General features: G+C 53.7%; 2 protein-coding genes across 2 annotated transcripts in view; both read right to left on the minus strand.

Annotated features, from left to right (window-relative positions):
• Positions 1 to 3,109, minus strand: part of LINGO1 (leucine rich repeat and Ig domain containing 1) — a 75,777-nt gene extending 72,668 nt beyond the window's left edge. The window contains exon 1 of the mRNA XM_019441377.2: positions 3,001 to 3,109. The gene's annotated coding sequence lies outside the window, so the exon portion shown is untranslated. The remainder of the gene's footprint in view (positions 1 to 3,000) is intronic.
• Positions 3,061 to 16,933, minus strand: part of LOC128772809 (translation initiation factor IF-2-like) — a 120,600-nt gene continuing 106,727 nt past the window's right edge. The window contains exon 5 of the mRNA XM_053888717.1: positions 3,061 to 3,175. Coding sequence (XP_053744692.1) covers positions 3,145 to 3,175 — 31 coding nt within the window. The 3' untranslated portion in view covers positions 3,061 to 3,144. The remainder of the gene's footprint in view (positions 3,176 to 16,933) is intronic.

A 16,933-nucleotide genomic window follows, 5' to 3' on the forward strand; every position in this document is an offset into this window, starting at 1 on the left:
GCTCCATTCCAGACAGCTATGCCGGGATTCTCATATTCCCATTACCCGAGCCACCACCTGACCCCCGCAGAGGCAGCTCAGGGGCCGGTGTGGGGGGAGTACTTCCTTGCATTCCTAACCGGCCTTCAGAAACACAGCAAGGATGGTCAGCCTTCTGGCATCACTGCACTCCCAAGTCAAGGAGAAGTGTTTTGTGGGTTATCTCAGATTTCTCGATTATCCACCCCACTGCCCTCACTCCATTAGCCCTGATAAAGCCAACGGAGGTAAACCCAGGTCTGACAACAGGCAGGTGAAGGTGTCCACTGGCCCGTGCATTGAAATGTGATCCCAAAATGCCTCCATCTGTCGCAGTGCCTCAAATCCCTCCTTTGTGCTCTTTGCTTTAAGCCACGCTTGCCGACCCCCCTCTGAAACCTCCATTCTGGGTCCACTTTCAGCTGCCTGAGTGTGGGGACTGTTGGATCCCTCGGCCCTGGGAGACTCGGGGCCTACCTGGTCTTGGCACTCGCAGGGATCAGAAATGGGAGTGGGGTCAGAGACGGCCCTGGGTGGACATCAGAGCTAGGCTCACTTCCAGGAACTATGGTGTCAGGGCAGGGGTCTGCATCCACCCTGCAGCCCCCAGCCACGCAGCCAAGCCCCCCACCATCCCTGGCTGCTACTCTCCAAGCAGAGGGTCAAGTTGGTTTGCTGGCAAGACACATGGTTCTCATTTTAATTAATTAAAGAAAAATCTAATCACTGCATTAAACTTCTCATTACTCCACTTGAATACCCGTTAAGTAAATTTAATTACCAGAGGATTGGGTTTCCCAGCCTCTTTCATTAGCTTCTGATAAGATGAAAAGGGGGGAGGGAAAAGGGTAGGAAGCAGAACAATGTCATTCCCGACCCACGGAGGGCAGGATGGGTGATATGCCGGGGCTACCGTGGTCAGGCTTTGGTGTCTCCTTGGGGACAGGCTGAGCCCTAGGCCTGGGGGTGACTCTCCCACCCCAGCTACCCTTAGGAAGGGGAAAGCCTAGTATTTGGCTGAATGTTTTAACCAAGGCCACTCTTGGTTCTTTATACCCCACCACCTTCTAAAAGAGTTTGAGGCTGCCGAGAAAGCACAAGCTGAAAAATAAGAAAAGAAATCAGAAAAAGGAGAAAATGAGAGAGAAGTCAGAGGGAAGACGACTGAGCAACTGTATGTATGCCAGCATCCTCAGCACTTCTCAGAAATGGGCCACAAACCAGCTATGAGCTTCCTAGTGGCCAAGGCAAAGAGAGCAACACACTCTGGCACTGCTGTAGGAACCCACAAAGTATTCGTGAGGAAGTACACACTGGGCCTTGGCCTTTCCGTCTGTAAAAAGGGTGGAGCTGGAGGAAGGACTAAAAGAGATAAACATTGGCTGGAGCAGTGAGCAGAGAGGGAGGGACCCACACAGGCCTGAAAAAGAGGATGGGGTAGAGAGCAAGGAAGGGCATAGTAGGTGGGGGAACTGCATGACTGGCTAAAGTTGAAGGGAGGAAAGAAGAATGATTAGGGAAGAGGCAGGGGGCACAGGGAGGACACGGAGGCCTGGGGTGGAAAAAGATTCTTGAAAGGTGAGTGGAAGGGACTGGCATTGCTGTCTGGGGCCAGAGGAGCAAAAGCCAGAGGAGGCAGCAGAGCAGGGCTCCTCTAGGACTGGCCAGGCCAGGGACACGGATCCTGCCTTCCTGTATTAAGTGGTGCCTTCTCAGAGCCCCTCTTCAGCTCACTGCACCCCCTTCTCCAGAGAATTGCCCTCTGCAAATGGGGGCCACCCACAGGCACCGCAGGAACGGCCCACAGTCAGTGACTGATTGATACAGGGGTACAAACGCCTGGCCACCTTGTCTAGGGGACAATTCTGTGGTGTCAACTCTATACCAGGGCCCCCTGGACCAGCCCAAGGCCACGACCTCACTCATGGGGCTCTCATACCTGCCCCAACTTCTTCTCTTCCTCCCTTTTCCCAAAAGCCCACCCTCAGTGAATCTCATGTTCACAAATCCTTGTCTCAGACTTTGCTTCTAGGGATCCTGACAATACTTCCTATGCAGCTCCTTCCAAGTTTGAAGGAAACAGGATGTTCCAAACTCCCCAGGAGAGAAAGGGAAGGGGCACAGGAAAGGATTTACTGAGCACCTGCTGTAGACACCAGTGCTTCCCACACATCGTTTCAGGTAGTTCTCATAGCACCCCTGCCAGGTGAGGTTCATCGTCAGATAAGGAAACTGAGGCTCAGAGAGGCACAGGGATCTGCCCAAGGACCCACAGCATATCTGTATCTATCTGGGACTGACTTTAAGCTGTCCAAGCTGGGGAGACTCCACCGATCATTTGTTATTTGCCTCCCTCAGTTGGGGGCAACTCCTTCTACCAGCAGGACCCCAAGCTTCCTTTGGGGAAACACCCTGTCCTCATTCCTGGTCACATGGTTGGGGAAGGACCGACCCTGACCCCCAGTCCCTTTAAGTTTCCAAGACCTGTGGACCCAGCTAAAGGGGTCAGGATGATCCAAATCCTGCCAATAGGGCCCAAGAGATCAACCCCAGGGCTTTTATTTGTTCTATCAAGAAAGCAGATTTTGTCTCCACCCCTGACCCCAGATTTAAACCTGGAAGCATACTGCCCCAGAAACAGTTGGCAGACATCCTGTGACCATGTCATGTGAAATGCTCACAGAGGTGGAGCCACCACCAAGGAAGAGGGAGCAGAGAAATGCAGACAGAAAACAGGTCCTGGTCACACTGTTTGAACCGCTGGATTAAGCCCTGCCAGAAGCCCCATCTACCTCTGGATACTTCAGTTACATGAGCTGATACTTGTATTTTATTGAAATAAGTTTTTTTGCTATGTGCAACCAAAGGGATACGGTGACAGATATGGTGTTCAGAAAGGTATCCTTCCTATTCCAGAGACCAAGAAGGCTCAGCTAAGTATTCCCAGGAGCCAAGAGAGAGCAGATTGGGGTCGCCACCTACCGTGACTGCTACTGTGCCCCACTGAGTCCTGAAGCTTGAGGCGTCCCCGGGCTGGGGTGAGGAGTAGACTCGGAAGCTGGTCCAGGGGCTGGACAGGGACAGAGCCCTGGAGATGCAGGTGGGAGGCTGTGTGGCCTCACAGACTCAAGGCAGCCAGGACATGGCCATGGGATCTCTGGAAAATAGGAGAAACCAGAGTGAGCAGTAGGGTTCATATGGGGACAGAGGAGCATCGGGCACGGGGGCAGGGCAGAAGGCAGCCACGCTTCGGCAAAGGCGAGACCAAAGCCAGCCAAGTTTCTCTTCGCTTACTTCCTCTATTCCCCTGCCCTGGGTACCTCTCCCCCGCCCCTGTGCTACCTCCAGGCTGCAGAAAAGCAACTGCAGAAGGTGGAAGGGGAGAGGAGGGGGCAGGTGTGGCCAGAGCGGGTATGTCAAGTGGTGGTGGGGGGGGAAGCAGATTCTTCCTGGTGCCGTGGGCTCGCTTCTCACAGCTCCTCTCCCAGCGAGTGCCCAGAACCGGGCTTAGGGCCCCAGGCAGCCAGCGCAGGGCAAGATGAGTGAGGCAGCAATCTTTGCTCTCTAGGCCAGACTTCTAAAAGAATCCAGAGAGGACAGCGCTTAACCCAAGGGAACCAAGGGTGTTCAGGCAGGGACAGAGAGCTGTGGCACCTGTCCTCCAGCTGCCCTCCCGGCTGAGAAATCAGGAGACCACCTACTCTGTCTTCATGCCGGCCTCCCTTGGGCACTGTCCCCTGCTGGGGCCACCTCTCTTGGGCCCATATTCTTGCCCAGCTTCTCTCTTGGAGAAAAACACAGGACATGGATATTTCAGACTCTGGACACTACCAGAGGCCCTGGCCTGTGGAAAGCCACTAAGTCTCGTTAGGTCCTTAATGAGTCCTCTGAGCTAAGGGCTGTTTGCCCTCTTCTTAGTTCCAGAAGAAGGCATGATGACTGGCACAGTCCTGCAGAGCTTTCCGCAATGATGGGAATGTTCTATACCTGTGCTGCCCAATGTGGTAGCCACCGGCAGCCACAACTGGATTCTGAAACATGCACAGTGTGGCTAACTAAGAAACTGGTTTTTAAAGTTTATTTAATATTTATTTATTTATTTATTTATTTAAAGTTTATTTTTTATTTATTTTGAGAGAGAGAGAGAAAGGGGGAGAGAGCACGAGCACGCGCGAGCCAGGGAGGAACAGAGGGAGAGAGAGAGAATTCCCAGCAGGCTCTGTGCTGACAGCATGGAGCCTGTCATGGGGCCCGAACTCATGAACTGTGAGATCACGACCTGAGCCAAAATCAAGAGCTGGACGTCTAACTGACTGAGCCACCCAGGTGCCCCTCAATTAATTTATATTTAAATAAAAACAGCCACAGATGGCTAGTGGCTGCCACAGGGGACAGCACAGCTCTGGACCAAGCCTCTCTCAGTCCCTGGCCACAACACTTGAAGAAAACTGAGGTCCAGGGAAAGGAAGGGATTTGCTCAAGGTCATACAGAGAGAGTGTGTGAGAGAGTGCCAGACAGACAAAGGAAAAACCAGAACCTTGTTCCCCCAGCTCCTAGTCCCACTGCCCGCCCCTCAGTCCTCCCGATAAAGCAGCCTCAATGAATGTCACTGAAGTTGCCTGGGGAAATCATCCATCAGAGGGGAAGTGCTCCAGGCACAGAGATGTTTACGGAAAGGTTATTTATAGCAGCAAGATGCTGGAAGCTGCCTAAACATCCCACAATAGAGATGACAAAGTGCGTTGTGACACCTCTGCTCAATGGAATATCACACAGCCATTAAAAATGATAAACACGGAGGCTGGTAGCAACACGGAGCTATAACAATATTGAGCAAGAAAACTGAGAAGACGGATGAAGGTGGGGGCTGGGTTGCAGTGGTGTGCAGGGGCCCTGTGCTCACTGAGCCCACGTGCATCTGTTACACCTCACCCTGTGTAGCAGCTTCATGGGGTGCAGATGACATACCCATTTTACAGACGGAGGAGCTGAGTCTTAAAGAAGCCATATGTGCTCCTGGTTACATGGGGGACTAAGGGCAGAGTCAGGGCTTGAGCTCTTGATTTCTGACCCTAAGGACAAACTTCCACAGCTGCGTCTTCGTGCCATGATGGCAGCATTATGGGTGTCCCTTCCTTTCTATTTATTTACTCCTTTTATTTAACAAACACATACTAAGCGCCAGGCACCTTTCTAAGTGCTTTATAAACGTTGACTCATGTAATCTGCATAAGAACTGTAAGAGGGCACAATTATGATGCATTACCTTTTTTTGGATGAGGAAACTAAGGCCTATATAGAGAGATGAAGTAACTTGTCTAAGGTCAAGAGCCCCTTCTATCCCCCCCCTCCCCAACACGTTCTGCAAGGTTCCAGTATTGTCTTCACAGGAAAAGGGCAAGGAGGCAGGCAGGGGACAGTTGTTGTCTTGGGTTGGTGAAAATACAGGTGTGTGTGTGTGTGTTTTCCCTTTTAAATTTCATAAAAATTCTTTCTGTGGCAATTGCAAGAAAAAGTTTCAAGAAATAAAATTAATGTACTGAAATATTTTTTAAAACGCAAGCACGCACACAAAAATGAAAACACATCAAGGTCAAGCTACTGGTGCGTCCAAGAGACCTCAACTGTGAACGCAATCCACCTTCTAGCAGCAAAGCTCACGTCTTCAGGCCTCTGTGCCCACTTCCTGCCGCCCCCCCCCCCCCCCGCCCCACTCTCTCCTGCCTGGGCGAGATCCTCACCTCAGAGGTCAGCGGGAAGCAGCCCTGTGACAAGCGGACTTATCTAAACACCTCCCAGCCTGCTCAGTACAGCCCGGCAGGCCAGCGGGCACACTGCCCACGGTGTCCCTCCACAGGCAAGGGCTGACATCCAGAGGCCATGGCATCCAGGCCTCCACCTCCAGCCCCAGCAGCCCCATTCCACAGGTGGAGAAACTGAGGCCTAAAAGGTGAAACACCTCACCAGAGATTATGCTGCTACCCAACAGGGAAACACATACGTGTGCACATGCGTGTGTGTGTGTGTGTCTGTGTGTGTGTGACCAGTATGCACATGCATGTAGTGCTTCAGGCTCAGGCCCAGCCCTCTCATTAAAAGAGCAGATGATTCCAAGCCACACACACACACACACACACACACACTCACTCACACACACCCACATGACATTATTAACTGCTCCTATATACACAATTGTGTAATCTATTTCTCCTTGCCATGTTTCTGTTATTTTTCATTTTTTTCTCCAAATACTTACTGAGCACTTACTATATTCTAGGTGTACGATAGGCAGGACAGGAGGGGGGGTGAGTGCTGGTCCTGAGGATTGAGTGGGGGTACAAAACAGACAAGTTTGATACTCTCAAGGGGATGGGGGTACAGATGATAAGCAAATAAATGAGCAAGTTCATTGCAAAGAGCAACAAGTCCAAATAAGATCATCAAACCAAGTAGTGTGACAGAGGTCCTGGGGTGGGACTAGGGGTTACTCCAGCTGGTGGGTCAGGGGAAGGTCTTTCTGCAGACGTCAGACCTGAATTCATATATTCATATCCTACAGGATAAGAAATCCGTCTCTCCTTGGACAGGAGGAGGAGGGGAGCAGAGGTGGGCAGGAGCCCGGTGTTTCTGAGGAGCAGCAGGCAGGCCAGGGGCCTGGCATGAGGTGGACAGAGTGTGGGCAACTGTGAGAAATGAAGCAGAGGGAGGCTGGGCCCTCGGGACGGAGGAAAGGGCTTTCAGCTTCCCCTCCTCCAGTGTGATGAAAAGGCTGTGACTTTTCCTTCATTGTGAAAAGTTCCCTGGGGCTGCTGAGTGGAGACTGGGTTTAAAGGCGCGGGTAGGAGAGCAAGGACCCAGTGGGCTGGCTGTCACAGCTGCCGGTCACGTGGCGCCTGGGCCAGCTGAGGGCGGACTCAACAGATTCGGAGTGCGTGCTGTAGCAGAGCCCCTCCACAGATGGCTGGATGTGAGGGAGTGGGCAAGGAAAGGAATCAAGGATGACTCCTATCTTCTACCACACACACGTCCTGCTTTTACAACCACCCCCCCAGTAAAACTTAAACCATTAGAAACTGACACAGCAGATGAGCAAGGGCCATGAAAACTGCCCTCCCCCCCCCCCCCCCCCCCGCCCATACTGAGCCTCACATCTTTCTGCATCTTTCTGCCAGAGCCCCTGCTCTGTTCCCTGGTCCTGTGTGTGGTATGTGGGAGGAGCAGAGATTGGGTCCCACCCCCAGGCTGACAAGACTGTCCAAGAAAGAAGACAGGTTCGGGCAGGACAAGAGAGGCGGGTGGCTGGCCCAGAGCAGACCCTCAGCTGGCTGGGCCTGTGAGCACAGAGGCTGGGGAAAATCAGACTTTGCAGCCCTAGCTCTGCCTCGTGCTAGCTGCAGGACCCTGAGTAAGTTCTGCCTCTTCCCAAGGCTCAGCTCCCTCCTCTTCTGAGAGGCAACCACAATCCTCCCACACAAGGCTGTGATGAAGAGTCAGTGAAATGATATATGTCAAGAACTGGCATTTATAAATATTAGCATCCTTCCCCTTTTGTTTTAAAAGGGGGGCTGGGGGCACCTGGGTGGCTCAGTCGGTTAAGCATCCAACTCTTGATCTCGGCTCAGGTCATGATCTCACAGTTTGTGAGTTCGAGCCCCATGTCGGGCTCTGCGCTGACAACACAGAGCCTGCTTCAGATTTTGTCTCTCCCTCTCTCTGCCTCCCTCTCTCTCTCTCTCTCTCCCCCTCTCTCTCAAAATAAATAAATAAACTTAAAAAATAAATGAAAAAGAGGGGGTGGCTAAAAGAGCCAATTTGGGCTCAGACCAGTAGGCTTCACATCCATTCTAATAGAAATTCTAGAAGTGCTACACCGAACACAGGAAAGACAATGGCAAGTTTGACTTCAGTTATCCACAGAATCTCGCGGGATAACTGCATGTCCTCTCTTAGCTGTTTGAAAGGATGAAATGCATTCCAGCCAGCCATGAGCAAGGCCCTCGTGACATCCTTGCAGAGGAGGCAGAAAGCCATGGGCTGGGTCACTCAGTGGTTAGCTAAATAACCACATCCAGGAGTGTGGGAAAGTAGGTCACACTGGCTCCTGGGGAGGCTTCTCACTGGCACTAGCAAGGCTGGTCCTTGGCCCTGCCTGGAACAACTTTTCTGGCAGAGACTAGAATGGAGCCTTGAAGGTAGGTCCAGCCTAAGAGGGATCAATTAGGGAGGCAGGGTCTCTTATTCAAAGCCTTCCATGTGACCTAGGAATAGACAATAGTATATAAGAGAGAGTTACCAGAACCTGGGGTAAACTCTGTGAGTAGCTCCAAGAACCACTACTATAGAGAGTGGCCAAGGACTCTAGTCGTGGACTCCATGGAGCCTGGTGGCCAGGAGACATAGAGGCTGGGCGAGCCCATTGCTTCAGCTCTGGAGACAGTGCACAGTGCAGTTACTTCCAGAATGCCATGCCCAGGCATCTATGTACCCATATAGAAGGTCTCTGATAATGTGAAATCTGCTGACTGGGGCCTTGACAGGAAGAGGTGGGCCTGGAACCCAGGTTCCCTGGGGAAGCCTCAAGGGCCTGGTCAGGACTCTAAGCCTCTGACAAAGACACTTAGCATTTATGTGGCCCAGAGAGCAGAACTGAGCCCAGTGAAAAAAAGATTCTAGGGAGACAGTCTTTTGCCCATCATGAGGAGCATCATGAGGAGCTCCCTGTCCCTGGGGGCATGCAAGTGGAGGTCTGGGGACCATGTATGTTGGGTGGAGATTTTGCACTAAATGGAGAGGTTGCTTTCAGCCATGTTTAATTCTATCAGCATATGAATCGGGGCTAGATTGCGTGGATCAAAGTGGGTGTCACACAGAGTGGAAAGAAAGCAAGGTAATGACCAGAATGATAGTTATCATTAGTACTACATTATAGATCATTGAACATGCCCATGTATTCTCTACCTGGATCTTCTGCCCATCCCATGAGGCACACAGGACAGGATGATCAACCTCATTTATAGGAGGAGGAAACTGAGGCCCAGAGAAGAAACGGGACCAGCCCAAGTTCCCATAGCACATCAGCCCCAGGTTCCCTCTGTGGTCAAACACCTAAGAGGGACTTCCCCTCCTTCACCCCCAGTGGTCATCCCACCACCCCTGCTCCAGAAAGTGCAGAAATTTCTCCTCCACCTGGGGTTTCATCCAGCTGCCAACACTCCTCATCCCTGATGGCTACAGGTTCTTTCTGCCCATCCCTGGGCAACCTGGGAGGGGAGTCCCAGCCCAGATGGCTTCTCCTCCCAGGCTACACAGGCCCCTGCTCCTACATCCTCCCCTGTCTTCCCCTGGCAGTCCAGCCACAGCCCCTTAAGTTGATTCCTTCAAATCAGACCTGTGCCCATACACTAGGCTTTGCCCAGAAAATGAACTCATGAAAGGTCCCTCCAACTCGGCCTCATTCTTCCCTTCATACTTACACAGGCAGCTTGTGAGTGGGAGAACCAGAGGCCGCCTTGCCAGGCACCCCTCCTGACCACCTTCCCTTTTTCTAGCCAAGAGGGACAGAGGGCATCTGGGTAGGAGAGGCCGAAGCATCTGGGGGAGGGGCCCGGGAGGGCTGCCAGACCTAGTGCCACTCCTCGCCACATCATGCCTTGAGCCCTCAGGATGCTCTTACTTTACAGGTGAGAGAATGAAGCTTCAGAGGGATTAAGGGACTTGTCCAAATTCAAAATATTAAATAGAACAGAAACAGCTCGTAAGTCCTGGAGTCCGGGTTTGAACCCGGGACCAGCTTGAATCCAGATACCTGGTGCTTTCACATGCCCCCTGCTGCCTGTACAGAAGCACAAGGCAGCTCAAAAAGGCAGCCTGGTGAGCAGATGACAGGGGGGCAGGGGCAGCAGAGAGAGGGGTGAGAAGGTAAGACAAAGGAAAGACAGAGGGCAGCCTGGATGGATGAATTGACGAGTGGATCCTGCGGGGGCCAGAACGAGACAGCTCCGGAAGCCACCCTCTTGATCAATGAACGGCTGTCAGGCGCCACTTCTGCTGCCATCTGCCCCTCAAATCCAGCCACTAGTGTTCCCTAGATCCTTCCCCGGATGTCCAGGCCCGAGGATCAGATGAAACCTCCTGCCCTAGGAATCTCCCATTCACTGAGGGTACTGGGCCAGGCCCCTGGGAGCCAGCCCCGGGACAAGGGCAGGGGGTGGGCAGAGGGGGAAGGGGAGAAGTCGCAGCCCGGGGAAGACCATCTGCCCGGCTTCCATGGGCCCACGCCCAGCTACAGGGTCCAGCATCCAGACTGCCCACCAGGCTCAGCACACCCGCTGGCCCCATGTGGCTGAGCGAGTGTTCTGGGCCAGCCAGGTGTTCCCGTGCCCCGCTGGCAGTCAAGCACAATCTGCCTGTCCCCAGAGCATACAGGGTTTAAGCAACAGCCTCTCGACTGAATATTTAAGAAGGAAAATACCTTTTTTTTTCCCCAAGAAAGAGAGAGAGAGGGAGGGAGGAGGAAGCCAGCAAAGAAGGAGGAGGGAAAGAGGGAGGGAGAAACCTACCCCATCACTGCAGTCAAGGTCACAGGCATCGTTGTGGGGCGGGCACGAGCAAGGAGCCTTTAATCTGAGAGTTCAGGCCGAGGAAACTAAACGCTTGAAGCCGGAGTACATTACTGCCCTGAATGATCTGTCGGCTTCTATTAGGCTAAATATCTCTGTATAATGGGGAATTATCCTCTGAAAAGGCAAACTGCCGGCCTCTCCAGGGAGGGGGCGCGGCGGGAACCTCTCTCATCGTGAGGGTTCTCCCACGGGAGGGGGAGGGAGGGAGGAACAGGACCAACTCAGAAAGCCACCCCCCATCCACACCCCCTCCCCGGAAAGTCACAGTCAGCAGCTGTTTGACGCTTCTGGCGGGCGCCAGCCTCCCTCCCCCTCTTCCTCAGACTCTCCCTCACTCCCTCCACTTAGGAGCCTGAAAAGATGCCAGACCTGGGGTAGAGGCCTGACAATGCCTTGGTGACAGCAGGTCACCCTGGGGGAGTCCCTGAGCCTCTTTGAACTTCTATTTCCCCATCTTGTAGATGGAGCTAATAATAGTCACCCGAAGGCTGTACAGGGCAGGGTACAAAGCTGGCACAGAGCCCAGCAGAGTAGGCACCCAGGACAATTTCACTCACGCTGTTCTACCCACTGGTGAGGACCTCCCCCTCCAAGTCACCTCCTCCACATCCTCACTGGCCCCCACTGGGCACCAGCACCTCCTCCAGGAAACACTCCCTCCAGGAACCCCACTCACGAGTATCTCCTAGAGCCAGAAACCCACCTCCTGGGCCCTCCCAGTTTCTGGTGGCTGTATCCACATGCACACAGCAGTCTTAGGGGTTCCCTCCAAACAGGACAACATTTCCTCCTTCCCATCTTCCCCAAGCCCCCTTCTAGGACAGGGCACCTAGGACTCTGGCTCGATTTGCAGTCTGGGCAGCCAGGGCTGGATCCATAGCAAGGTGACACTCATGGGAAGGCAGTCAGCACCAGGGAAGCTAAGCCAGCAAACCAGAAATCCCAGGACATGAGTCTGTGAGAGCAAAGTGGTGGCCAGACCATCTGCAGGACTGTCAGGGCTGGGACCAGCTCAGAGGAGCACAGAAGGAGGACTCAGTGCTGGGTTCCCTGTAGAGTGCTCACGTGCTGGAGGCTCAGGCCAGGAAGAGTCTTCGGGGTCAAGAGGAGCAGGGCTGATGGGGGAGGGGCAGGGAGGGGAGACAAGGGTCAAACTGCTCTAGCTGGGTGGGGACCAGGGAATAGGGCTGAGAGCCAGGTGGGGAGATCTTGCAGACCTTAGCTCCTCAGGATCCCAATGCCAATCAGTCTATAGTAAACTCCTGGGACAGTTCAGGACCCCTCACTGCAGATACAGCTACTGCTGTTGTGAGGCACATGGCTGGGCCAGGAAGGCCATCTTGAGGGCGATTCCAGGACAAGAGACTACAGCCCAGTGAGACATCAGAAAGGAAGGCCACCCTTAGGGCAGGTAGAGGCTGCTGTACTGCTCACTTCCCACCGCAGACGCAAAGGTCCAGCCGAGAGTCTCCACAGCAAAGGGGGGGAGCAACTTATTCATTGACTGATTGATTCACTGATTCATTCATTGATTCATTCATTCAGCAAATGCTAATACTTTCTGTGAACTCAAGTACAAAAATTCTCAACATCCTGTATCAGGGAGCTCACAGTCTAATGGGACAAGTGGGTAGAGGGAGCCCACAGGGAGATAAGAGACAGTGACTCAGGGACTGTGTGAGACTAAGAGCCCGAGTTGCTGGGGAACAGGCTAGGGGAGCCTCCAATCCAGAGCTGGGGTTCAAGGAAGGAAGGCTTCCAGGGGAAGGGTCTTTGAGAAGGGCCTTGAGGGAAAAGGAACTGGGTTTGGAAGCAGCAGGGAAGGGTCTTGCAGGCAGAGGAGCAGCCTGTGCCAATGGCCAGGGGCATGAATGATGAGTGGAGAGGGAGATAGCTCCTCTCCCCCGGGGAGGGCTTTGTATGCACAACACAGGGGTTTAGCTCTTATCCCAAGAGTCATGGGCAGCTTGAAGGGTCTTACGTGGGGAGTGACAGGGCCCAATCTGTGCTTCAGAAACATCACTCCAGCTTCCACCTGAGTAGAGGATGGATTACACCGGGGAAGAGAGGAAGCAGTGAAAAGTTAGAACTGAGACAGTGACCAAGGGAGAGAAGGTGGGTCCTGAGGCAGGCAAAGGAATGGAGAGGAGGGGGAGGATGCAAGAGGTATTAGGCAGGCCGAATCTGCAGAGTGAAGGCAGTGGTTATACCACTGGTAAGACAGCAGCAATACCCCACAGAGCATGACGGATGCTCATGCCCAAACAACACTGTCAAACTTTGCAAAGCCCTTTTAAATCCGGTAGTTGCTCTGATCACACAACATTCAGGTGAGTCGGATGAGCCAGGGATTAGTTACTTAGTTCACTAATTCAACAAGAATTGTTCAGCGCCCACTATGTTCCAGGCATTGCTCTGACCTACTCAAGAGAATGGGAACCTGAGACCCACTAGTGCTGCCCAGGAAGTTCCACGGCCACATGGGGTGGGTGCAAGTCCAGGGCTGCTGCTAGTCTCCAGGAATGAGAGGTGGTGTAGGGCTTCTGCTACAGCCCAAGAGACGGCGGGGCCGACTGGGAATGGCCACTGGCTTGGGGAACCCAGATATCCACCAGAATTGGGGAATACACGGGGGCAGAGCCAGATAGGAGCTATGGAGAGGAAAGGCTGGTTGCGGGCTGGGGCAGGAATGAGCCTTGGTCTGGAATGGAAGCATCTCTTCTTCCAAGACGTGGTGGGAAGCCAGAGAGAAAGTATTAAGTGAAGAGAGGCAAGTTTATGGTGGAGGGGACTGATCTTCTCTGTGGGCAGGAGGCTAGAAAGGGCAGGAGGGGCACAAATAGGGAATGGCAGGGCCCTCAGGCCCACCTGAAGGAGGAAGGGGCACACAGGCAGGGCCAGAGGGTAAGAAGGGTCAGGGTGGGCACATCAGGAGGACCAAGAGCTAGGTTGGGCCCTCTGAGGTGGCCTCAAGGAGAAGGGAGGGGCAGGGTTGAGCTTCAAGAGGGCAGGGAGCCCCAGCAGGGAAGAGCAGGCCCCATGACTGCCCTAGCAGGTGCCCCGTGCAGTGGCCTCAGGCTGCCCTGAGATCTCCTCAGAGTGTGGGCTCCCAAGGGCCCAGCCATGTGTCTGGAAAAGCCAGAAGCAACCTAACTGCCTGGGAGCCACTTGGGTCAGCATAGGAGTGGCTCCTTCCCCCTGGTTCCCAGTCCTACTGCAGGCCTCAAAGCCAAGCATTTGCCAGTAGGTTCCTCACTTCCCTGGGGCCCTACTCTCCTCATCAGTGAGCCCGGGCAGCCCCCACCTCTCAGGTGGTCAGGTAGGGAAAGCACTGCCCAGTGCCCGGTAGGTGCACACAGACGATTGTCCCCCACCCCTCCCTGGTGGCGGGGCCCCTTGGAGTCCAGTCCTCACAGCATCCCCAGTGCCTTGCACATACTTTTGCTCAATTAACTTTTACTGAGTTTAACCGCTAACCAGCTGGCAGTGATGTGAGGTGATCAGAATTCTGCCCATAGGGGAAGGGGCTGAGAGCAAGACAGACATTGCAGGAGGACCCGGCAGATGCCCTAGGGAGCCAGCATGCAGATGCAGCAGAGGCCCTGGTCTCACCACACACAGTAGGACTCCTCAACAATTAGGCAAGCGGGCAGGGAAGCCATCGGAGGGGAATTAGAGCTGGGGGTGGGGTGCACGTCCCTGGGCAGATGGGCCTCCTGGCTGCAGGCCCCCTGACAGCACCCACAGCCTTGTGAGCTGCTCCTCCAACCTACCCCTTCCGCACCTCAGAATCCACCCACCGTGTGCCTGGCCCTGCCCAAGCTAGAGCAGTGGAAAGCAACTGAAATAAGTCAAAAAGAAGGAGGAGCCACTTCTGGGAGAAGGGGCAGAGCCTGGAAGGCTTCACAGAGGTGGTGGCTTTTCAACTGTTCTGGGCCTCACCTTGCTCTTCTGTGAAATGGGACTGCTATCCTCCTCCTCCTCTTACTACTAACAATAATAATAGGTAAAGCATTTGGGGCACTAATTCTGTGCTGGGCTCTGTGTGAGCACTTGGTTCCCAGAGAGATTGAGGTAGAGATGAGGCTGAGCCTCCCCGCCCCACCCCCCACCCCCGACTCCCTTTGGCTGGACTGGCTTGTGGAGGGTTGAATGTGGTCTTGGAATTGGGTGGCAGACAAGGTGGGTGTCGCTGGTGGCCGAGGTCTGCGAGTTGCCTAGTGTTTTCAGCATCACTCTATGTGGCCCTCCTGAGCCTGGGCAAATGAAATGGGGGTGGGGGCCGCAGGAGGGAAACTTCCAGAGCCAGGTCAGAGGCAGCAAGGTCAGAGACTAACTAGTGTCTGTGGTGGCAGCTCAGTTTGGCCCTCACAGCGTTTAAAATGTTGGTGCTGAGTGTAGTCTATACCTGCAGCTTCCCCCTTCCTATCTTCCCAGGACCAACCTCACCCACATACGAGGTTCCAGAAGTTCTCAGGCTTTAAGCAGGCAGGGGTGGAGGAAGAGGGAAGAGAAAGAGAACAGCAGCAGTGGTGGTCGCTGTGTGTCCATGCTGGAAGCGCACAACAACACTGGGTGGTAGGTATATTGTTCCCAACGAATGAGGAAACAGGCTCCAGGGGTAATGACCCTTGCCTAAGGTCACAGATGGGAATGGCTGAGCTGGAACTCACACCTAGGACTGTATGTTTCTAATGGACCAGGAGCCACCAAAGGCCCAAAGGGCTCATGGGGCTGAAGGTGGAGGACATGTCAAGCATAATCAGTAGGCGCAGGAGGGGTCTTCAGGGACGCACTCGTCCTGAAACCCCTCCTGGTGACAGCAAGGTGTCCCACACCCAGGGCTGGTGGAGCAGTTTGAGAAGATGAGGCAGGAGGGGTAAGAGAGGTCTCTCCTTTCACTTTCAGTGGCTCTCTGCCCCACTCACCTCTGCCCAAAAGCATCCCATCTCCCTGGTGAGATGGGCCAGGCAGGAGGCCTTATGCTGCCAACAGGGCTTGGGAAGAACCTTTGCTTGGCCCTGGGCAAGGGGGTGGGTAAGGATGTGGTTAAAGGGAGATGAAAGCTCAACCCAGAGCTATGACATGGTCACCTGTGGGCTGAGGCTACTTGAAGGGAGGGGATCAGGAAGGCCCAAGAGAACAGATGTCACAGTGCCTGGACTCCCACTGTTAGAGCATTATTTCTGTGAGTCCTCAAGGGTGTTCAGTTTCCACAAGGCTTCTAAGCCTGGGAGAGGCGCCATCTAGGAACACTGGTGTTAAGAGATAGGACCCTGAGTACGGCCCCTTCCTCTACTAACACACTGTTTCTTGGCACAAGTGTCTTCCTCTCTCTGGTCCCCAGCTACCCCATCTGCAACATGAGGTGTTTAGGCCTAAAGGCTGATGGACACCCAAGGGGTGTGGCAAGGCCCCCAAACAAGCCACCCTTCCCTATGCCTGTGTCGACAACAGGCTGCGAGCTCGGCATGATCCTCTGTGATCTTTCCTTATCCTCTCAACAAGGCTAGGATGCAGATATCAGCACCCAATTTGCTGGGAGAGCAAACTGAGGCTCAGGCACGAGAAGGGACACTCCAAAGCGACCAGCAAGAACAGCAGACAAGCCCTATGGACTGTTTTGTTCAGCACCACAGATAGCTCCTGGGTGCTGCCTTCCTGACAGGACCCCCCCCCCCCCACCACAAGCACACACACAGCCTTAGGGATTCTGCTTTCTGGATCCCTCTTCCTTCTAAAGTTCACCCAGCCTTTCCTACTGCTCCAGCTACACTGATCTCTCCTGTGCTGCACAGGCTGTGATCTGGGCACACACCACTAATGTAGCTCTTGCTCCTCTCTCTGCAGCTTCTTGAGGGCAGGAAACTGTCTCCCTCTGTCCTTTCTATGCCACCGTCTGGGTACACAAAGGTTACTGGTGCAAACCCACTGGCTTTGGATCATGCCGATGTGGGTAAGAACTGGGCTGGAAAACTCTAGGCCCATCACTACCTTACTGAGCTTCAGATTCCCCAGCTGGGAAACAAGATAGTCCTGTCCATCTCACAGACCTGCTTGGGTTTATAGGACAGAGTGCAGATAAGCCATACAAGGGGCTGCTGTGGACCTTCACTGTATCCCCCTCCCTCCTGGTACTTCACTCAAATTCTGGACCACTTCCCCCCATGAAATTTTCCAAATGACTTACAAATGGTCACTCTTACCACTGAGAAACGTCTGAGGCTAACAGAAGGGTCACGAAGCCCCAAGAGAACAGCGGGTACAGTGCTCAGAATCCCACTATTAGAAT

The sequence above is a fragment of the Panthera pardus genome, unplaced genomic scaffold (assembly GCF_024362965.1).
Source record: "Panthera pardus isolate Hobbes unplaced genomic scaffold, ASM2436296v1 HiC_scaffold_24, whole genome shotgun sequence".
Classification (NCBI taxonomy): domain Eukaryota; kingdom Metazoa; phylum Chordata; class Mammalia; order Carnivora; family Felidae; genus Panthera; species Panthera pardus.